Source organism: Hydra viridissima, unplaced genomic scaffold, assembly GCF_058129835.1.
Source record: "Hydra viridissima isolate aposymbiotic clone 2 unplaced genomic scaffold, HvirCarnegie_v1 scaffold_4, whole genome shotgun sequence".
In the NCBI taxonomy this organism is placed as follows: Eukaryota; Metazoa; Cnidaria; class Hydrozoa; order Anthoathecata; family Hydridae; genus Hydra; species Hydra viridissima.
In genome coordinates this window covers 1565939-1588607 of record NW_028324303.1, presented here as the reverse complement: position 1 = coordinate 1588607, position 22669 = coordinate 1565939, and the positions used below count along the sequence as shown (strand labels likewise).

The following is a 22669-nucleotide window of genomic DNA, read 5'->3' as shown; positions in this document are numbered from 1 at the left end:
GATTACTGCTGGATGAACTTTCGATTACTGCTGGATGAACTTCGATTACTGCTGGATGAACTTTCAAGTTTCTTGGTTTAATCTTCTTTGTATCGATCTGTTAAGACTGCTACAAAGAGATTCGAGTCTTTGAATTGCAATGAAGAGAGAAGGCAGAGTAATCTTATTAGCAATCTAAAAGAAATGTTGGTTTGTAAAGTAACCGAACTTTTTCTGCTCCAGGGTTATCATTAACAAAAATCTAGGATGAGTGATGACGTACCTGATCCGTTACGTTTTCTCAAAGCTCACATTTGCATCCGCAGATGAATCGCAAATCTTATCATGTTGTCTGTTATACTAGAACATGTTTTTTTATTTATAAGATTTTGATGATTTTTTGGATTGTTTAAAGATTTTTTTCCATTAATTACCGTTAAATTTTGATTATTTTCCCCTCTAAACTAAATTCGGTTAAGAACAATCAAAACGCTTTCCACTTTTTGAAATTCGACTAATTTTACTGCTGCGAGATTTATGCATTTCATTTTGAACAGCGAAAAGTGGAAATACTCCTGACGCTTTTCCTAAGCCTCGTGTTTGTTTCATTGTTATTCCTAATTTTTTATAACAAAGTTTTAAAATTATTTAACTACTATAGGATGTTTAGAAAAATGAAAAAACCTTACAGAAGCAACAAATTAGACACATGGGTTTGTCGAAACATTTAACATTATTTCCTTAAGAATCATATTTTGATTAGATCGCCGAAGTGCAGTTATTTTTATTTGTTAAGTTCATAAATATTTGCAGATGTGTGTTGAATTCATAAGTTTTCATGCTACAGCATACTTAGATACTTTATTTTTTACAGTATATATTTTTAAAGTTACATATCTTAAACATTACATTAAAAAATCTTATTCAGTCTCAATGTCAAAATACAAGGGGAGGAGGTGATATAATGGCAACAGCATCATCTCTAGTCCAAGTAAAACAAGAAGCTGCTGATTTTGTTGGTATTGAGACAAAAATTGTTGATCTCTGCAAATCAAATGTAAAAGGCATAGTTGATAGTGATGTAAAGGCAGCACTACGCGATGTTTCAACACAGCAACTTGTCAAAGCAATTAATCGTTTGCTATCTACTGTATGTATAGCTTTTATTTTAATGGTTTTTTTAAAAAAAGAAATAATGTTCAGTTTTCTTGAGACTTGATCTGATTGTATGGTAAAAAAGTGCTGGCCATCTATACATTTGTGTTTTCAATATTTTGAGTGGAATTAGTTTTGCCTTGTTAGAGTCTAAAATTTCCTTGTCATCTGTCATTAGAATGTGTTTTTTTTTAGATTTTATCTGAATTCTCATTTTATGTTTTTAGAATCTTCTTGTTTTATTGCATACAACATTTTTTCTTTCACTTCCTTACATCATTTGCTCTTATCTTTTTACTGTCTTTGTTCTTTGGACTGTTGGTAATTATTATTAAAAAGAAAAAAGTGATAAAATTTTAATGATTTATGAATATTATCTTTGTTCAAGATGGTTCTTTTTGCCACAGTACTGAGACTGCAAAACAAGTTGTTTTTCAGTCTTCGCTCATTAGATAAACTTCCAGGTTGATCATCAGAAATCCAAACATTAATGCCCTTCAGTCTGTACTTTCTTTAATACCTTATAAGTTTTCGATCTTGAGAGATTTTTAAACTAAATGCAAGTGTTCATCTTTAATTCAAAATATGATTTCTACACTCTTGTTATCAACTCATTATTGCTGTAGTTTAATTACAAATATAGTACTTTCTCCATAGCAAATAATTTTATTAGATTGATTCTAAATTCTCTTTGGTATGACAATATTTTCTGCTTATCTATCAATTTTTCTTTTAATCAACTTTTTGATTTGTAAGACAAATGTGTGTGTGTGTGTGTGTGTGTGTGTGTGTGTGTGTGTGTGTGTGTGTGTGTGTGTGTGTGTGTGTATTTATAACTTTTTTCTTTTGTTTTTCTTCAAGAGTTTCAAGGATGTTTTTACAGTGCAGTTTTTGACCTTCTTATAGTATTTATAATATGTTTAGCCACTTGCTGAAAAGTTTATTGACTCATATTTTTTTTCCTTGTACAATTTTTTGCTTCAAAGCTACTACAGTTTCTTTGGAATTCAGTCCCCAGAAATTTTGACTCCTGAAATTCTAAAATTCACTATTATCTTGTTTTCTTTCTTCTCTTGATCACCAGATTCTTTTTAGGCAGATAATATTCTTTAGAGCTCTCAAAGACAGCGATTTTTGCTTTGCCCATTCTGTCATTTATAGTAATGAATAAAAAAAAATCAAAATGTACTCAAATTTATTCTTATTTTTCATAACTGCATTCATATATAAGTTTGTTTTTTTTTGTTTTTCTTTTTTACTTTAAGTAGAAAGGAAATATTTTATTACGACCAGTGAAGTTGTTATTCATGATAAACTGTGAACTTCATTTATGAAGGTGATTTTTGTTAATAGTGAACTTTTTTTATACAAAGTGAACTTTATTTAGGGACAAATTGAGCTCTTGAAAAGTGGTTCAAAACTCTTATATAAATATAAAGATAGTCAAGCTGCCAGGTTACTTATTTGTATTTAGGCTTCTATTTATTAAACATGTATTTTGTGTTTAAGTGTGTGTTTTTACATATTTCATAGTAAAATGAGTGTTTAAATGTTAAATGAGTTTTTATATTTTTTCTATAGTAAAACAAAGGGATTTGAGGTTGAGGAAAAGTTGATTTATCAAGTCATTGAAAGTTCAGACAACAAAGGTAGTTTTAAAATTTTAATCTTGAATATCTAACTTTAAAAATTCTGTTGTTAATGTTAATTAATTTTTTTTTTGGTTTACTGTAAATTGATGTTTTTCTGTTTTATTTACGTCTTAGTTTATTAATCTTATTATAATTTATTATAGTTATTATAATTTGTTAATCTTAATTTCTTATTGATAAAGATTTCATAAATATGATGATCATAATGAGGTGTTAACTATTGTAGGAATATGGATACGTGATATTCGTTTTAAATGTAATCTTCCGATGACCCAAGTAAATAAAGTGTTAAAGAGTCTTGAGAGTAAAAAGCTCATCAAATCTGTAACTTCAGTTGGGGTAAATCCTAATCTTATTATTATTATTATTATTATTTTTTTTTTTTTTATCTGAAAAATAGATTTTTATAAACACACCTTTTTTTAAGACAAGAGCTCCAGTATTTTGATAAAATTCAGCTTAAGAGCTCGAGTGTCTTCAAAAAAAAAAAAAATTAAAGCCACTGACTATCAAGTAATGTAATTTTTTTTCAGATGAGAGATATTTTCTTATGTTTTTGAGAATTTCTTTCTTTTTAAATTTTTTTTTTAAGGCTGGCAAAAAAAAAGTGTATATGTTATACAATATGGTACCAGATACATCTGTTACAGGAGGAGCTTGGTACAGTGATCAAGATTTTGAAGCTGAGTTTGTTGACATATTAAATCAGCAATGTCATAAATTTTTAATTCAAAAGGTTAGCCATACCTTTAAGGCATTATTGTATTAGGAATGTTTAACGCAAAATAGTATAAGTAAGATTATTATTGAATACCTGATTAGCGTTATTCAAATTCTTTACTGATTCGTGTGTTAGTTTTTTACTGATTCATGTATTAGTTCTTCACTGGTTCATGTGTTGGCTATCTTCATTTGTTAGCTGCAGCAGGCACAAGAACTAAAAGTTGATCCATTGTTGCAACGGAATCGCTCGTATGCTTCATCACACGAAGTCTGGAAATATATTTCTGAGCTTGGAATCAGTAAGGTATTGCTTTTCACTTTAATTCTTGAATTAATTTTTTTTTGAACCGGGGTTTTTTTTCTAAATATTTTGTTATTTACAGTTAGTTAATTTGAATTCTCAATTACAGATTTATGCTTTTTAGGTAACCCTGACCATTAAAGATATTGAAACAATCCTGAGTACTTTACTTTATGATGGAACGGCTGAGATGATTATTGTATCTGATTCTTCAATGGCTTCCAGTGAACCTGGAATCATGCAAAAAAAACTGTATCGAGCTGTTAAGCCATTGTTGCCAGTGACCGGGCTTATGCGAGTACCCTGTGGTGTTTGTCCGGTATTTATTTTATTTTATTACGGCACCGATTTTGTAATCAATTTTGCTATCAATTTTATATTAAACACAAGGAACCTTTTTTAAAAAAGTTTTCTTGGTAAAAGTATAACAAACTAATAAAATTTATTTTTTTCTTCAGGTTGTTAAAAACTGTTACCCTGGTGGATTGGTTTCACCTCAAAATTGTGTCTATATAAAAGAATGGCTAGAGTAACTTCGGACGACTACAAGAAAATATTCAACATTGTGCGTCACTGTTGCGTTCGCTCACTTTCACGTGTTTTAAATGGATTTAGTCAGCAATCTCAACGATTATCTAAACGTGCAACATGGGCTGGTATATAAAAGGAATATGCAATCTCATAGAAATTTCAAATTATATACCAAAACAACAGATTTCTTGTTTCATAAATTTAAGGGGAAATATCTTGTTTGTTTTCTCTCGCATTTAAAGTTAAGAAATTGTTCTGGCATTACGCTGTAAATGGCCATTGATATGAATGCTAGTAAGTAATCCATCGAACAATTATTGTGTAGAATATTGGCCATCAGGTAGCAAATTACTAAAAAAATTACGAAAGATGTTTGAAATTTTTTAACAATGCAATAATTTAAGTGATAAATTATTCAAACTCCTGCGAGATTCCTTTTCGGAGTTCCCATTTGACTATTTCCCATTCTGCAGTTTATCGTTTCAATAAACGTTTTCATTATTCAAATCAAGCAGAGGATTTAAAAATCAAATATTAAAAAAAAAAACAAACTATAAATACATTCAACTTTAGCCAATGGGGTGACTTTTGCCACTGCGATTTTATTTCCCCTCAAACTATTTTTTTTTTTGTTAATGCGCTTAATTCTTTAAATTACTTTAATAAATAATAATAGTTTTTCTTTCAAAAGCTCAATGATCAATAAAGATGAAAAAAGAATATATATTAAACATTTGGTGGATGATGACATTGATGACAAACAGCACAGTGCTTACAGAATCAGCAAATATTCTGACAATTCTCTGAAGATCCTACAAGAGGGCGTGTAGCCTGTGCGCCGCACCAGGGTCCATAAGAGTTTAGGGGTCCCATCCAACCATAGACGTTGCAAATAATTTCTTTACTTTTACGACAAATCCGACATTTAAAATAAAGACAAATTTTTAGTCTCCAAGTACTTGGAGACTAAAAATTCACTTTAAAAGAATTCTTAAGCGTCGATTTCCAAGTAAATAGCGTTAATACACTTGTGCCAGACTTCGTCCCGTTGAACATAAAAATGCTGAGGTACTTTAAAGGGAGGGAGGGAGGGAGGGAGGAGGAGGGAGTTTATTTTGATCACAACATTTTTCAAAAATGGTTTTATACCAAATAATCAACAAAGCAACTATTTTGTTTAACCGAAACGAGGAGAAATCCAGGGGAAAAACGATGACACTCCACCACAGCTTCGAATTTTATTGATTAAAAGAAATTTTCTAGGAAAAAAAGTTCTATAGAACTTCTATAGAAATTCTATAGAAGTTAATAGACATTCTATAGAAGCTCTATAGAATTTCTATAGAATTTCTGTAGGCCATATGTTTCAAAAGTTTATAGAAGTTCTATAGAACGTTTTTTCCAGGGTTAAGAATGATAAATACACGTTGCTACCGTTTAAAACGCATTAGTGAACTTTATTCTACAAGCCTATATATCGGAATAGTTATTTTTATACGCACTTAATATACGCACACGTATAATAAGTGCGTATAAAAATATCAGTTTTTATCAGTTGTGAATAACCAAAAATCTCAAAATGAGATTTTTGGTTATCTCATCGTTTTTCACCTGGACCCTTCAGTTATTTACAATATAAAAACAAAGTGGGGTTTCCAATGTAGATCTCCGAAATAATCATAATCAAGTCTGAAGCGGTTTAAAAATTTTACTTTTATGGTTTTTTATAAATGTAAAATGCTGATTTTGCTGAACGAACGGATTCATAGCATGAAATTATCAAAAGTAGAAAAAAATATAAAATGCTGTTTTAAAATTACATTTTATGAATTTAGAAAAAAAGTTTGAAGGTTTTTAAATAAAGAATAAAGAATTTTAGTAAGCAAGTTTATTCCATAATCTTTCCTTATTAAAAAAACTTCAGTGTTAGTTTGCGGGTGTTCCTTGCAGCACCAGCCACAGTAGCATCAGCAGAAAGAAATTTTACCAAGCTAGCCTTCACCATGGTTTAGGATCGCCTGAACAGCCTGACTAGGCTCAGTATTGAGTCTGAAATTGCATATATAACAATGTTATAATAACATACACATAGATATAAATTTTGGCAGTTTTCCCAAGAAAAAGACACGCAAGACAACCCCCGGTTTTAACAAAATGGGTCTTATTACTAAGTATTATCACTTAAATGTTCTCTGTTGATTCTTTCTGTAGAATTTTTCTGTTGATTTTTTCTGTAGGTTTTTTCTGTAGATTTTTTTTTTGCTTTCATGAAATAATGAATACTCAGGTGATGAATTATAACGAGTGTTCGATTAAAAATCGAACTAGAGCAAAATATACCAAGTAAATATATCAGATGCAAGCCATCAATAGCCATCTCGATGAGTTTCCTTCTAATCTTGCCGAAGTAAGCGACGAGTATGGAGAATAGATATCAAGATTGACACAGACACGTGGTGTGATAGAAAAAAAAGGAAGCCAGAGTTGGAATAAGTACATCGAGCTTAGTAAAAAAAAAACCATTAAAAGTCAGCAAAAAATTGTATTGACCATTGTAATTATACATAAACAGTTTTCCTAGTGTAATGTTATTTTTGTTGAGGTTGTACAAGCGTTCTCTTACATCGTTTTTGAGTTCATTTTCGTAACTAAAGAAAGTGAGTTTGGTTAATACACTTGTTGTTTTTTTTTGTAATTACATATCGTTTAGTTTACATAAACACGATATCGTGTTTATGATATCGTTTTTGTAAATACATATCGTTTTGTAATTACATATCGTTTAGTTTACATAAACACGAAAACATTTTTTTATTTTTAAATTTAAACACCTGTACATAAACCATTTTGTAGAGTTCTATTTTTGAAGGAACACTCGTTATGCCTAAATTATTTATGCATATTCGTTAATAATTAATGATATGATCATGGATCCTGGACATAAGATTAAGAAGAACATTTATGTGCTCTTCTGGTTTTTGTATTGGAGAGCGGATGAAGTTACTAATCATAATCTGTAGCATTAAAAAAATATAACCTTCTTGAAGCCTTCATTTGAATTTACATAATATCAGTTTAGTTCCAAATGTTGTAGATATATATCCAAAATTATTAAACCCTGTAAAAGCTACAGAAAGCCAACCTTAACATGTTTTTCAAATTTTCAATTTACCCTCTCCACTTTCACATTCTCCTCTTTTCACAATATTGAATTGTGATAAGTTAATTTAGATTAAAGTTTCTATAAATTGTTTGTAAATATTCAATATTAATTAATTTTAAAAAACAGGATTAGTGCGCCCACTTTAAGACATAGTCTAAGAGCTATCTTTGTTCGTCACTCTCTTGCTACGTCACTCTCTTGCTTCATCACTCTCTTGCTACGTCACTCTCTTGCTACGTCACTCTCTTGCTACGGACTTTGACATCAGTTCACAATAAAAGTCAATATAATTGTCATTTAGAAAGTAAAAGATTTTGGTTTGCATAAAGCGAAGTGGTCAGATTTGTTTTCTAAGACCTGTACACTGAATTTTTCACAAATTTTCATCTTAGAAATATCAATTTTTATCTTAGAAATATTAATTTAACTTGGCGTTTTCTACAAATGACGAAAAGAATTGTTTTCAAAAGCACTGTACCGTAGTTAAACATTAATAAAATTACCTTTAATGGCGTCGATGTTATTACTTCCCCAATAAAAAGTCTTCTTTTGTTCTTAAGGTAATTTGAAGAAATAATCAGATTATAATGGCTTTATATCTTGTTTATAGAAAATAATCTTATCTTACATTTCATTTAAGATGCAGACAAAAAATTAAAAAAAAAAAAAAGATATTTGAAATACTTTCTTTACTTTTCGATCTTTAAAAAAAAAAAAAAAAAAAAAAAAAAAAAAAATAAACAACTGCAGATGAAGTGCAAATAAAAATATCACATGAATTCCAAAGAAAAGCGAGAACCTGAAAAAACAGTATTTAGTTCCTTAAACCAAGTAAGTGCTTTTATATAAGCTATTTATTTCTAAAAAGTTTATATATTTTTAACTTCGAACAATTAAGCGCACGATAAAACCATAATTTAAAACCTAATTATAAAACCTAATTATAAAACCTAATTATTCAAACAATGACATTAAGTGTATTAATATAGCTGTTTCAGTAAACCTCTTTACTTTTAATTTTATAAGTAAAAAACCCTAAAAGCGAAAATACGCCTTTTTAAAAATAGAGTTATTAACTAATAGGATGGGAAGAACTGAAATATGAGAGAACTGAGACACCTCGCGTAACTGCAAATTTTTGCGAACCATTTTTTGCAGCCCCATGACTTTCCCTTAAAATAAGAGATCGAAGTCTTCGATTCTTGTGGTAAATGAGTAGCAGCCGGGTGTTGTCCCAGCATTTTTTTAAATTTTATGTTTATTTGAGAAATAGAAAAACAGAACAAAACAAAAAACGGTTTCAAAGTTTCGTTAAAATTTTAAAGATTTCTGTCGTAATAAAAATTGTAAACATCTCTCCTTCCTGGTGTGTTTCCAATAAAAAATATGGCATAAAAATCATTCTCCAAGAAACAATGTATTGCTATCTCAATTAACTTTTAAATCAGGCATTTACATATTTTATTAGGAGTTTGCAAAATAATAATAATAATGATAATAATAGTAATAATAATAATAATAATAATAATAATAATAATAATAATAATAATAATAATAATAATAATAATAATAATAATAATAATAATAATAATAATAATAATAATAATAATAATAATAATAATAATAATAATAATAATTATTATTATTATTATTATTATTATTATTATAATTATAATAATAAAAATAATAATAATAATAATAAAAATAATAATAATAATAATAATAAAAATAATAATAATAATAATAATAATAATAATAATATATATATATATATATATATATATATATATATATATATATATATATATATAACATTTACATTAAAAATAATTAAAAGTAAATATAATATATATAAGAATATATTATTAAAGATTAAATTATTAGGAGTTTGTAATGTCGTCAAACTTTAATCTTAAGCAAATTATGCAAGTTAAGTTAATAATCAAATTAAAATGTAATCACTATGTTTTATAGACAATTTTTTCTTGTTTTAATATGTGTATTTATTTTAAGTGAAGATAATTTTTATTTTTAAAATATTTTTTTGTATGTTCTTCAAGTGCGAAAACCGGATTTTGTTTTTAGAGGACACAATATGATTTAAAACTATAGTATGGTTGTACTACTACTTGAAACTTTTTGGTCAGCTCAACGTTTTTGTATTAATAACAGCATCTCTTCATTTTTTGTGAGATGCCCACCCATAAAGAGCAATATCACAAATAGTTTTTAGTGTATCAAGTTGATCCTCTTCAATTCGTAGACGACAAATACTTACTCAGAGACGAAGAGTCTTTTTAACTGAGTTAGATAACTCTTTCAAGGCTTCCCGCTGTCTACTTTGGAACTTCCAGTTTCTCATCAAGGAATTTTTTTTTTAAGATCTTCTTCTAATTCAATTTTCCTTCTCTCTTTTCCCGTAAGGTCCGATGTCGGTTAGATGTTAACTATCCGCATTTTCTTCTCTTCATCAAACCAATCAAATCTTGAAAAAATGAGTGTTGAGCTTTTCTCGCAGTGCAAATTGAAAACTCGAAGTTTCAGCCTTAATGTGGTCACTTGAGATTCTTCGACTATTAAATCAACTTCGATAGACTTTATATTGGATAGAGCATTTGGTCTCTTTATCATGAGAGATCCTAGATGTTTGAAAATGAAGACCAGTTGTCAAATAAATCGCCTTTGACTTTCATTGTTTTTGAAGAAAATTTATTTAACAACTCTTGAACTTTTTGAGGAAGTCTTTTGTCGTTTTTTATTTCTTTCTATCAATCTAATTTATCTCTTGTTAATATTTTTGCTTCAAATTTGCACGACCATAGGCGCCGAGTTCACGGGGGCAACAGCGGCAGTGCCCCCCCCCCCCCCCACCCACCCAGAAATTTATACTAATAATTTATAATCACGGATTATTACGGGGGCGAATAGATACTCTCGCCCTCATGATAATCTATGATAATATACTATTAGTATAAATTTCCAGGGGGGCCACTGACCCTGTTGCCCCCGTGAACTCGGCGCCTATGCGCACGACCGTAAGCTTTTACTTATCCTTTCAATAACTCTTTGTACAAATTTCCTCTATCCATTTTGTATAGATTTATTAATTAAAAAGATAAAAAATTAAAGGGAAAAAAGAATTTTCTTTTTGAGGCAATCGATGTAGCAATACATAAAACAACAAACAGCGAGCGGACGATTTTTAGAAACTGATGTTTAAAATCAATCAAAGCATTTCGAAGATCTATGAAACCTTTAGTTCGCAATTAAAAGTTCTTTTTTAAAGTTTTTTCTTATAAGTTTCGATTTTTTAAAGTAATACAAAAAGTCTTACTGAAATTTTTTTTCATTCTTAAATTTACAGTTACTTTTTTGTATTTTATAGCTTTTTATATGCACTAAAAAAGTGATTTTTATCGCTCAAGACACTGTTCATGATAAAACTCATTTTTCTAGTGCATAAAAAAACGGTTTTAAACTTTCAAGCTTCAAAATCAATGTTTTTGACGACTGTGATCAATTGGTTTATACAATAACTTATAAATCTAAAATTTGATGCATCACAAAAATTGATATTCCCCCGCCTCCTTGAATCATTACAAAATCACAAAACCCTCCCCCCTCGGCGCGTGACGTATAAATAAACTACTTCAAACATACTAATAACTTTTAGTTCACAATTTTATTTCAAGTTTAGTGTGACACAACGGGTATTTTTTAAAAAATCATTAAAGAAATATATGCTTTTAATACTAACTTACTGATGTAGAATGTTGACGCATCAAAATTGATACAAAATGGTGACAAATGTTTCTTAAACGGAGATATTAGAGCAGCTTCATTTTGGTACTGCGAAGCTTTAAAGTTAAGAACAAATTCTACAGACAGATCTGACAAATCAGAGAAAAGAAACTTGTAGGTACCCACATCTGATTGTTACTCCTTAACACTTAACAAACACATATGCGTATGTAGATACATACCCACCCAACATAAGACGTCTTTAAGTCATCTTTAAGTCGTCTAGACGTTTTAAAGACGTCTTAAAGACGTTTTATATTGGGTGGGTAGACACAAACACACACTTTTTTAAAAAAACTCAAATCTGTATACTAGTTTTTTATTTATAGAGAGTGGGGAAACAATTTCTTGAACGCACATTTAGCAGAAACAGAGAAGGTTATTATTTATTTTTTCATTTAAAAGTTAAAATAATTTGTTCTTTTTTAAAATAATATCGATGTGTGTATAGATAATCAAACAAGTAAAAAAAAAATACTAGTTTTAAAATCAGTTTTGTAATTTTAACAGTAAATATAAATAGACACTAACAAATAAATGTAACAATAATTAATTTAAATAATAAATGTTCTCATTAACACATTTCCACAAGTAATTAAGAAAAATATATATATATTATATAACTATATATTGTTAGACATGCGTTAAAGACATATTGGTAACCTTTTTTTAGCCCATTTTTTTACTCCTAGTAGCTCTATTGTATGTGAATAACTTTCAATGGTTAATGACAAGTAAGAGTTTACATTTTTTTAGTTTTTAGTTTTAAATGAAGGCGAGCCTTCGTACCATCATAAGAAAGCTAGAATTTTGTTATTGCAGAACGATTGGAGCAAAGCACAGTGGGTAACTTTGAGAAATTTAGAATAATAAAGGTTTTATTTTTTATGTGTACAGTGTGTACTAATAAAAAGCTGTATTGCTTGTTCTGTTAGTATTTCCGGAAACAATTTGAAACATTTTAAGGTTCTTTAGAGAGTATCATTAAAAGTTGTAAAAATGTATAAGTGTTTAAAAGGAAGAATTTCTTAAAACTCTTTTCAGAGCTGCTTTAAAACATGGCATTAGTTGTTGTAAAGAAAATTCACATCTGATGTAAGTAGAAAATTAATTTTTTATACACTTTTAATTAAAAGGTGTTAATTTTCTCTAAAAAAAGGTGTACAGCATGAAAAACACCAAAAAGGTGCTTATTTACACCGTTTGGGTGCTAAATTACACAATTTCGGTGTGTTTCATGGCTGAAATTTACACCGTTTTGGTATATTTCAAATGATATATATGACACTTATACCGTCTTGGCATATTTCATGCATGAATAATACAGGTTTTATTTTTTATTGATATGTGTACAGTGTGTACTAATAAAAAGCTGCAATGCTTTTTCTGCTGGTATTTCCGGAAATAATTTGAAACACTTTAAGGTTCTTTAGAGATTATTAACATTAATTTCACGGATGAAATACACCAAAACGACGTAAATTAACACCATTTCCGGTGTTTTTCATGCTGCACACCTTTTTTAGAGAAAATTAACACCTTTTAATTTAGTGTGTACTTTTTTTTTATAAAAATATTAGTAAAAAAGTTAAAGTTGTAAAAGATTTGATAAGAAGAAGAATTAATTTTTTCCTTTTTAGAGAAATGCTCAAGAAAATAGAAAGACTTGAACCAAAAGCATTAAGTAAATAAATATTTTTGAAGGAAAAAAATTAACTTTATTGTTTAAAGTATAACACATAGTTTAAATTTAACGGCAGCCAGGTTAGTTTTGGGTTTTTTTGCTTAAGGAATATCCTTAAAAATTTAAATTTGTCTGCCGTAATTTACGGATTTTGGCTAGAGAGATTCCTTCTATGGCCACAACGCTTCTTATCATACGTTACCGATGTTTTATTCAATCAATAAATGCTGTGAAAAAATATTAAAATATCGATCTTTTATCGAAATTTCAACCATGAAAATAAAGTTTTGCCACACAGTTACAAATTCCTGGATCCGCGCCTGCAATATGTTCGTTATTAGCAAGTATTTTGATTCTAAAAGCTTTTAGTCTCATTACCCCTTCGTAATTATTGCACAAAAATTCAACCTTGAAATTATCAATTATTTATTTAAATAAGCTTTTTTTAGCGAACCGTGTTTGAAGGTTATATTTTTATAGCTTGCTAACTCATAAAACATTTGTGGATAAAATGAGGCTAAGTATTTCGACTTCGCGCTAATAAGCTAATTGCTTTAACCTAATACTATGACCTTCAAAACACCAATACTTCAACTTAATTGGTTATAGCTTGAACACCTTCATGGCAAAATGCAAACAAGGTAACAGTTTGCCATTCGAAATATTCTTACTAGCATTAGACAAACAATATGCAATTTAGACTTAGAGAAAAATACCGCGGGGGGGTATTTTTTAGGGTGATATTCACCAACCATTGCGATCCACGATGTTTCTTTTTTTATTGCAATAGGGAGTGATTTTTTTTTTTACTTAGGGCTGTGATGCCAGATCTCTTAACTAGTGTGTTAACACTACTTCTACTATTACTGTAGGTTGATAGTACTGTATTTAGGTTGATAGTACTTTATTTAGGTTGATAGTACTGTATTTAGGTTGATCACACTGTAATTACGTTGAAAGTACTATAATCAGGCCAAAATCAGAGTAAAATGAACCCAACTCCAACTCTTATATCTTTAAATGCTTCCAACTCTACCTCCTCAATTCTAGTTCCACAGACTTGGTCTTGCTGTCCATACTTTTTAACAAAATTTACCAATATCTCACTATAAAGATGACTAATTTGGTCACTTCAAGCTTACATTCACCTTCCTGATATTTTTCACAAATATAAGGATAATCACCTTGCGTTGAATCATGGAAAATGGGGAAAATAATAACCTTTTTTTTTTTAATCCTAAAAAATACTTTTTCCTGTTTTTGAAACGTTATAATGAGAAGAGGGAAAGCTGATCTTCTCAAATCATAAGTTATATAATGATCTAGAAAAACGAAATAAAAAGATTTATAAAACTAAGTTCATTTGATAGAAAACTGCAAAAAGTTTCTCTTCAAAGAAAGAAATTTTTTTTTTTTGCACTTTCAGAAAAAAACGAATTCTTTTCATACGTCATTGATTTTTTCTTTAAAAAACCCTTTTATTTAATTGAAGATCATTTATTTGAATAATGTGATAGTTCTTTAAAATGACGCACTTGTTATACTATATAAGGTTATAATACTATAACAGTCTACACTTCATAATGGAAGTGCTATTATAATTGAGGTAACTGTATATATTTATACAGTTACCTCAATTATAATATGTCCTTAACGATTATTATTTATCTTAATATGGTTCTTTATATAATATATCTAAACTAATAAATAAATTCAAAAGGCAAAAATTTTAACTCGCTCAAGAGATATTTCTCCAATGACCGCGTGCATTTAGAGAACGCGCTCTTTCAAAGCCTAGTAACTAATGACGAAACGACGTTAAACATTAAATGTTAAACGTTTCTGTAGGAATTATATTATAGATAATTAAAAGGTTGAATAAAACAAAAGAAAAAGAACTTTTTTTCTTTTTTTTGTAACTTCTAACGGAAAGAAAGAAGGTAAGTTTTAATTGAGTACTAAAAAAAATGCTGATGTAGCTTTATACTATAAACCCAGCAAGCACACAACGTTGAAACGACGTTGAAATAACGTTGATCAACGTCGATCAACGTTATTTCAACGTTGTTTCAACGTTGTGTGCTTGCTGGGAAGTTTTCTATTACAGCATTGTATCCAATAGTAATCCCTAACAAATCCAATGATATGTTAAAAATAACTAGATGTCTAACTTCCGCGTATTTTTTGAAGCAAAAATCAAACTTTATGAGGGGCAAATTTAAAAACCCTAACAAATTACATTAAAACGTGGTCACTTTCTTTTTCCATCTCGATTTTTTTTTCTAATTTGTTTTAGACGTTTACATGGTTTGAAGACATTTAAATCATGGAAATGTTTTATAAAACAAATAACATCAGTTACGTTTTAAAAGCAAACAAAACCTTTAAAAATTTCACTTTACAGTGTTGAAGTGCAGTGAAATAACGCATTTCCACACGGCTGTTAAATAAAAAAGAAAAAAGTGCGTTGTTAATCTAAAGGCAGCATTTGATCTACGATTTAGTCTCTAAGATTTCGAACAACATCTCTAACAACAACAAAAATTATCTTAACTAGTGTTTTTGATTGATTGAATTCATTTTCACTCGCAGTAATGTGGTTTTTCGTGTTTTACGCAAATTTTGATTAAAATTGAAAAGAGCTTTCACTAAAATACATCTGGACCAACTTGGAACCTTTTTTATCTATGTAATTAAGACATACTATTAAAATGCTTTTCTTCTAGAGCAGTGTTTGACATATTTTTGAAACTGCAGAGAATGTTTTGAAATATACTAGATGCTTTCTCCAAAAAGCCATGCAAAAATATAGTTTCGTTATGTAGTAAACTATCCTGAATGTTTGGAAGATGATTTAAGAAAATAAGTTTTACTCAAAAATTTTTCTAAATATATTCAATTAAACAGTATGATAAACTATTCTCTTCCATTAAGCAAATAAAATAAGTAACTATCTCTTCCATTAATCAAACAAAATAAATATTATTGATGATAGTTGAAAGACACAGCTAAGATATACAAAGTATTTTAAGAAGGCATGAATTATGAACAAAAGGTGCAGTCTTTCTTCAACCATTGTTTTCAGCACTGATTGATTCCGGTCTGATTAAATGATCTATTTTTGTTAACCTTATTCTATTACACCTCATCCAGTTTCAAAATAAGGATTTAATTGTTGTGAGACAGAACGTGAATTAACGTTTAATACATCCAATTAAGATATTCTATCTTAAAATTTTTTTCTTTGAAAGGATGATTTCGTTTTTAACCCATTTTTTGTTTTTACTTGTTGCCTATAGTTCCACTATGTATTTATTCCGTTTTGAAATGGTAAGCATATTCAATTATAGCTAAATAAGACTCTCATTTCTAAACAGCTTAAATTGACAGCATCTAATTGCTTTATGTCAAATATATTTTATAATTTAAAATCTCAAAGCTTTGCATAACTGTGATTTGAAACGAGCTTAAAATTTCTAAACACGTTATAACCAATAAATGCTTGATTTTATTCTAAATCATTCAAAATTATTTTAAAAAAGGTCATATTTGGGCGAAAAATAACTGCTGATAAGGGAAGGTTAAAAACTACTTCATCCTATATATAATTCAAAAAAGTTACATACTTCTTTATTTTCAACTTTTTTCAAATTTTTTGTTTTTGATATACCAGAGACGTTTACTTTAGCACTGAAAATGAAGATGATGATTGCAATGATGGTAATGTTGATGATGACAGTGACAATGACGATAATGACAATTATGATGATGATTATGATGACAGAATCAGAAGGATGGAGAAACAATGTTTACAAAAGCCTAGCAATAGTGTATAAAGATGACCCAGAAACGTTTACCAGAATTTTAACTTATTTAGATCAAGAGCGAATAGATTTTAACTATACACTATCACTAACTGCGTTTTGCCTTAAGTTCTCAAGAACTATTGAACCATTGTTTAAGTATTACGCTCAGCAGTTAGTTGAAAAAGCAAAGGAATTTGAAAATGATTATAAGTTTCACTTACTAATGGAACAGCTGCGTTGCTTCATGTTTGATCCTTCTGACAGCAAAACAGATATTACAATTTATCAAAACTTTGATCCAAAAAAGTTATTAGAAAAAAAAGTCTTATTAAAAGCAGGTTTAGTAGGATTTGTCCGCGCCTGGACAGTGATCCCTGAATCAAGTCGAAGTTTAGTGTTGAGTTTTGCTAAAAATTATTTTGCAAGCGAATACTATGAACTGATAATTAACGACGCTAGTTTAATAAATTCCGCATGTATCCAACTGACAGGGATTTCTCTAGCTTTTCAGGTTCTTTATCAAAACGTTGTCGAAAATGTAGATCGCTGGTGGAAGGGAGATATATCTGGTGTTAGGTGCGTTAAAAATATAATTGACAAATTATCCACAGCTGTTGCTAGCGCAGCAGGAGGGTTTATTGGTGCTGCAGTTGGATCTTTGTTTGGTCCTGTAGGAATCTACACAGGAGGAGTTATAGGTGGTACTCTTTCTGCTTCGACTGTAAATTATCTGTCAGACAGATTTACTCAATGGCTATTTGGTTTACCCAAAGAAGAAGCATTGGAAAATGCATTCAGATACTTTAATCTAAAATACGATGCATCTAATAATGAGATCAATACCGCCTATAGGATGAAGTGCAAAAAACATCACCCTGATAGAGGTGGTAAAGTTGAAGATTTTGAATTTGTTCAGTTAAATATGGCTGTTATAAAAGCATCCAAAAAGCAATTATAATACTTTTGAAGTTAACCAGGATAAACTGTGTATCAATATGTTTTGACCTTAATTGATTTTCTTGCTGTACCTTTTGCTATACAAATATAGCTATTTTTAAAATTGACTTTTAATTTCAATAGTAAAAAACTGAATTGCGGGCGCCAAGGTTGTATTTAAACATTTTAAAAATGTTCATACAAAGTTTAGCAGTTCAAAGACTGATTTGAAAGGTTAAGTAGAAAAATGATGTTATTGAGAAAATGAATAGTATAATACTGAGAGAAAGCTAAAATGTCGGATAAGAAAGATGCATCAATTGCACCGAGTCAATGATTTATACAAGAAGCTAGGAATTAAACTAATTAAACTAGATTTTAAGATTGCATAGGATGCTTTTGATAACGCATGAGTTACAGCATACTTTATATAATAGTTGAACATTTGTGCTTGGAAGCATATTATAATTATACTATCAAAAGCTCATGAGCTTTACCCATGGAAAAAGTAGTTAGTTTTTAATTTTTTTGCCATTTTACTTTGTTATATATGTATATATATATATATATATATATATATATATATATATATATATATATATATATATATATATATATATATATATATATATATACACTTAAATATTATAAGTTATTCATATCATAGATTAATAAAACTTGTTAAAAATTCAACATAATGAAGTATAAATTTGTAAACCGTTCTTTTTCATTCTGATAAAGAGCTTGTTTATGGTGTGACGGAATTTCTACCTAAAAGCCAGGGACAAAACAATCTATTGGCATTATTATTGATACTGTAAATATGCAAAGAACAAGTCAATAAAATCATCTTTAATGAATTAAATCAGATTTAATGAATTACATAAGGGTTCGATGATTAGCCTATAAATGTTAATCAGTGTTTAAAAGACTTTTGAAAAGTAAAAAAATGTTGTTTTTCTAGCAAATTACAACCTTGCTTTAAAGAAGCAATAAAGAAAATCTAAAGAATTCGTTTCTTTCAGCATAAGAGGTGCACTGTAAAACTTTACCGTGAAATTCACGGCACTATACCGTGAATAACACGGTATTTCACCGTGAATGCATTTTGCGGTACAATACCGTAACTATTACGGTGTTTTGGCTGCGAACACGACTCTTAACTACTTCACGGTATATTACCGTTAAATTTTTAGACAAATCAAGTAAATTGGGTTGCCATGTTTTTTTTTTTATATTTAGTCTTAGCAATGATTTTTGAATAATCTCTATTTGAAATATTTGTATATGTCTAAATAATTCATCCTATAATTTACAAAATAATATTATTTGTTTCAATGTCATTTCTTATTGCACTTAATTTTATGATATAACTTAAATGATATCAACGTGTTTGACATCAAATATAAGATTAAAGATTGAGTATATAAAACGTGTTTGATATCAAACACGTTGATACCAACACACCTGAAGATATCATTAACTTCAGCTATATCTTACTAAGACATAGCTGAAGTCCATGGTATCTTCAGGCTGAAGACTTCACCCTGAAGATCACAGCTAGGTTATCTAGTTGTGTTTTATATCATACATTATATCCTTTTAATCTTATAAATATTATAAATCCTAATAATTATTGCATTATATGTATATATATTTTGTATATATAATTATGTATATATACAAAATATCCTAATAATTATTGCATTATATGTATATATATTTTGTATATATAAAAATGTATATATATATATATATATATATATATATATATATATATATATATATATATATATATATATATATATATATATATATATATATATATTTATATATTTATATATTTATATATTTATATATTTATATATACATATATAGTTTATAAAAAGATAATGTCTAAATTGGATTTAAAAGCATGCAACCATTGTGGCAAAAAAATGAAATCTTTGCTGAGTTATATGACTCATTATCAAAGCCATCGCAATTTAGCTAATATTCAATTTCCTTGTTGCATTCAAAATTGCAGAATTATTTTCAAAACGTATTCAACTTTCAAATTGCATATAAGAAAAGAACATAATAAAAGTATTATCGAAAATAAACCAACAACAGAAATAAATAACATTTTCCAAAGTTTTAAATGTGATATTGCACTATGTAAAAAAATATGTGCTGGACTATCTCAGTTTATCTTACATCTTAAATTGCATCTTGATTCACTTGACCGCGTTCATTGTCCTTACATGAATTGCAAAAGTTCTTACACTAATCGAAATTCATTTGCATCTCATATAACAAGACGACACAAGCAATGGGATTCAAGTTTTATCAAGCCACTGTATGTTGTTGGCTTAAATTCTTCTAATTTAAACAACAATAAAGATGTTAACACCCTTGAACAAGAAAGTATTTCATGTGGATCTTTAGAACACTATGAAAATGAAGAGTTTCATGATTGTATTGATTACATTTCTTCTGAAAAATATTTGAAGGATCAAGCTCTCTTTTTTTTAAAATTGCAAGTAAAAAATATATTTCCAGCTTCTTGTGTTCAATCTATATTTGATGAACTTATGGTAGTTAATAATTCGAGTACTCAATTCTCTGTTCAAAGTCTGACTTCTGCAATCTCGAATCAAAGCAGCGATATCTGTGAAAATGTTTTAACTGAATTTTCTAAATCAGAACAAATAAAGAAAAACAGTTTGTATGCTTTAAGTACTAATAAAAAAAGGAAAGCTTATTTTCATAAACACATGAGTTACATATCTCCAATAGAATTTACTTTAGGTTTTGATGCCAATAAAAAATTTAGAACTGTTCATCATGTTCCAATAAAGGACTTGTTACAAATGATGTACAATAAACACAGCAATGAACCTGGGTTTTGGCTAAAACATGAGGAAAATTTTGGTATATATTCAGACTTACTGAGTGGATCCCTAATTCAAGATATTGCAAAGTCTGATGATAAAATTTTATATCTTATTCTATATCAAGATTCTTTTGAAATTGTCAACCCAATTGGATCAGGAAGAAAAAAACACAAGATACTTGCAGTTTACTTAACATTAGCTAATATTCCATCACACAAGAGATATGCATCGGAGCAGCTACAGCTGGTACTTATGTGTAAAGATGCAGATTTAAAGTACTTTGGCCTCAGCAAAGTATTTGCACCAATATTTTCTGAATTGGCAGAAATATCTGGTTCTGTTTCTGTTTCTGAAAGTTTATCTGTAAAAACAAAACTTCTATGCGTACTAGGGGATAATTTAGGATCACATTCTATAGGAGGCTTTTGTGAAAATTTTAGCACAGTTTCACACTTTTGTCGATACTGTTTAGCAACACGTGCAGAGTTTGATTTTAACCCTCAATTCTGTGGACTAGATCGAACAGAATCAAGCTACAATAATAGCCTGCTTCAATTAGCTCAGAATAATGGTAACAATTTTGAAGGAATAAAATTTAATTCACCATTTAATGGTTTATGTGGATTTCATGTGTCTACAGGTTTGCCACCATGCTTAGCTCATGATATCTTCGAAGGCGTTGCTTCACGAGATATGTATCTATTTGTTAAATATTTTGTTAATAAGCGATGGTTTTCATTTAACAACATCAACAGAAGAATTAACATGCAGAAATATTTTGAAGGAGATGCCTTGGATAAACCTTGTGAGATGAATAAAACTTCGAGTACTGAAAAGTTAAGTGGTCATGCAGTTCAAAACTGGGTGTTTTTGCGTTTGTTTCCCCTTTATATAGGAATTTACATTACAGATTTTGAAGATCCTGTGTGGTTATTGTATTTAAGACTGAAAGAAATTGTTGAGATTATATGTTCACCTAAAATTGACATTCAACATATTGCTTATCTGCAGGTTTCAATAAATGGTTATTTGTCTTCTCGTAGAGAATTATTCTCTTCTTCAAAACTATTACCAAAACATCATTATTTGTCCCACTATCCACAGCTAATTTTACGTTACGGGCCTCTAATGCGAGTTTTCACTTTGAGGTTTGAACAAAAGCATTCTTACTTTAAAAAATGTGCCAGAAATTTTAACAATTACAAGCATGTATGTAAAACCTTAACAGAGACACACCAGTTGTTGCAATCATACAATAATTCAAGCATACCAAGTTCAAAAATTTATGCGGTCAATTCATTTTCATTCAATGTCACAAATTTTAGTTCTACAATTTCTGAGGCAATTATAACTACATGTGGACAACTGCCAGATACATTTTCTACCCATATTGTCTATCAAGGTACCCATTACAAAAAAGATTTATTCTTGATTTTTGACTTTACAAAAGATCACGAACTTCCTATTTTTGCAAGAATTTTGTTTCTTTTTTTTGATACACATGGAATTGAGTATGCTCTTATTAATGAGCAGAACACACAATTTGTGCATGAGCTTGGTATGTATGAGGTCTGTGGAGAAAATAATGAGATTCGATGTATAATGATTGCTTCTTTAATAGACTACCTTCCACTACCATCTTACAAGCACTGCAATCGCTCTTTTATTTCCTTAAAGCACTCTGTGTCATGCTCATCGAACAACTACAGGTTTACATAAATGATTTTTAAAAGTTATATATTTTATTTGGCAATATCATGATAAAAGATTTTATTTGTAAACTATTTTATTCATAGTATTTATGCAGTAAATTTGTGCAGTTTTTTTCAGAAATATTATTTAAAGAACCAGTCATAAGAACCAATCAAAAACAATAGTAGAGAGTATTATAAAAACGTTTTAAGAAAACTTTCTTTTTTAAGAATTTTGCTGCATAATTACATGTATAATGCCTTACTAAGAATTTTGTTAAATTTTTTAATATTTTGTTTTTTTGCTTTGTATAATTTAAAATGGAAGCAAGTATAATTTTTAATATTTTATATATATATTTTTAATTTAA

General features: G+C 28.8%; 6 protein-coding genes and 1 long non-coding RNA gene across 11 annotated transcripts in view; 3 read left to right on the top strand and 4 right to left on the bottom strand.

Moving 5' to 3' along the window:
• The window catches only part of LOC145182441 (pinin-like), a 173635-nt gene that overhangs the window by 59787 nt on the left and 91179 nt on the right, over positions 1 to 22669 (bottom strand). The gene's annotated exons all lie outside the window — the stretch shown is intronic.
• Positions 1 to 22669, bottom strand: part of LOC145183454 (damage-control phosphatase 1-like) — a 161432-nt gene that overhangs the window by 47590 nt on the left and 91173 nt on the right. The window lies entirely within an intron of this gene.
• LOC145182677 (protein YIPF3-like) overlaps positions 1 to 22669 on the bottom strand; it is a 153228-nt gene that overhangs the window by 39387 nt on the left and 91172 nt on the right. The window lies entirely within an intron of this gene.
• Positions 522 to 4525, top strand: LOC145183488 (DNA-directed RNA polymerase III subunit RPC6-like). 2 transcript variants are annotated; one of them, XR_016452169.1, is made up of 8 exons: positions 522 to 1129; positions 2522 to 2589; positions 2716 to 2783; positions 3013 to 3125; positions 3379 to 3522; positions 3666 to 3813; positions 3935 to 4129; positions 4269 to 4525. XR_016452169.1 is itself a non-coding variant. In XM_080058850.2 (8 exons), the coding sequence occupies exons 1-8, from the start codon at positions 944 to 946 to the stop codon at positions 4341 to 4343; spliced, it is 957 nt and encodes a 318-aa protein (XP_079914976.2). In that variant the 5' UTR covers positions 835 to 943; the 3' UTR covers positions 4344 to 4525. The 2 variants fall into 2 exon arrangements, 1 of the variants encoding a protein (XP_079914976.2); XM_080058850.2 differs by having other exon boundaries at positions 835 to 1129; positions 3706 to 3813.
• Positions 6225 to 8159, bottom strand: LOC149889356 (uncharacterized). The gene is made up of 2 exons (XR_016451380.1): positions 8008 to 8159; positions 6225 to 6390 (listed from the first exon to the last, which is right to left on the bottom strand). It is a non-coding gene; the product is annotated as an uncharacterized LOC149889356 (long non-coding RNA).
• Positions 8206 to 17855, top strand: LOC145183786 (uncharacterized). Of its 3 annotated transcripts, XM_090085051.1 has the most exons (7): positions 8206 to 8335; positions 11274 to 11419; positions 11635 to 11683; positions 12062 to 12147; positions 12350 to 12400; positions 12946 to 12989; positions 16678 to 17855. In XM_090085051.1, the coding sequence occupies exons 1-7, from the start codon at positions 8279 to 8281 to the stop codon at positions 17751 to 17753; spliced, it is 1509 nt and encodes a 502-aa protein (XP_089941177.1). In that variant the 5' UTR covers positions 8206 to 8278; the 3' UTR covers positions 17754 to 17855. The 3 variants fall into 3 exon arrangements, with proteins under 3 accessions (XP_089941177.1, XP_089941178.1, XP_089941180.1); XM_090085052.1 differs by lacking the exon at positions 8206 to 8335 and having other exon boundaries at positions 11285 to 11423; XM_090085054.1 differs by lacking the exons at positions 8206 to 8335; positions 11274 to 11419; positions 11635 to 11683; ... (1 more) ...; positions 12350 to 12400; positions 12946 to 12989 and adding an exon at positions 14840 to 14929.
• On the top strand, positions 19624 to 22326 carry LOC149889355 (uncharacterized). The gene has a single exon (XM_090085103.1). The coding sequence runs from the start codon at positions 19624 to 19626 to the stop codon at positions 22324 to 22326; it is 2703 nt and encodes a 900-aa protein (XP_089941229.1).

What these genes read in the sequence shown, in the direction of transcription:
- LOC145183786 (XM_090085051.1), top strand. Translation starts at nt 8,279, where the DNA reads ATGAATTCCAAAGAAAAGCGAGAACCTGAAAAAACAGTATTTAGTTCC. An exon ending in ATTTAGCAGAAACAGAGAAG is followed by an intron (nt 11,684 to 12,061) that starts GTTATTATTTAT and finishes ACATTTTTTTAG; the next exon opens with TTTTTAGTTTTAAATGAAGG. An exon ending in ACTTGAACCAAAAGCATTAA is followed by an intron (nt 12,990 to 16,677) that starts GTAAATAAATAT and finishes CGTTTACTTTAG; the next exon opens with CACTGAAAATGAAGATGATG.
- LOC149889355 (XM_090085103.1), top strand. Translation starts at nt 19,624, where the DNA reads ATGTCTAAATTGGATTTAAAAGCATGCAACCATTGTGGCAAAAAAATG.
- LOC145183488 (XM_080058850.2), top strand. Translation starts at nt 944, where the DNA reads ATGGCAACAGCATCATCTCTAGTCCAAGTAAAACAAGAAGCTGCTGAT. An exon ending in TTAATCGTTTGCTATCTACT is followed by an intron (nt 1,130 to 2,521) that starts GTATGTATAGCT and finishes AACTTTATTTAG; the next exon opens with GGACAAATTGAGCTCTTGAA. An exon ending in AAAGATAGTCAAGCTGCCAG is followed by an intron (nt 2,590 to 2,715) that starts GTTACTTATTTG and finishes TTTTTTCTATAG; the next exon opens with TAAAACAAAGGGATTTGAGG.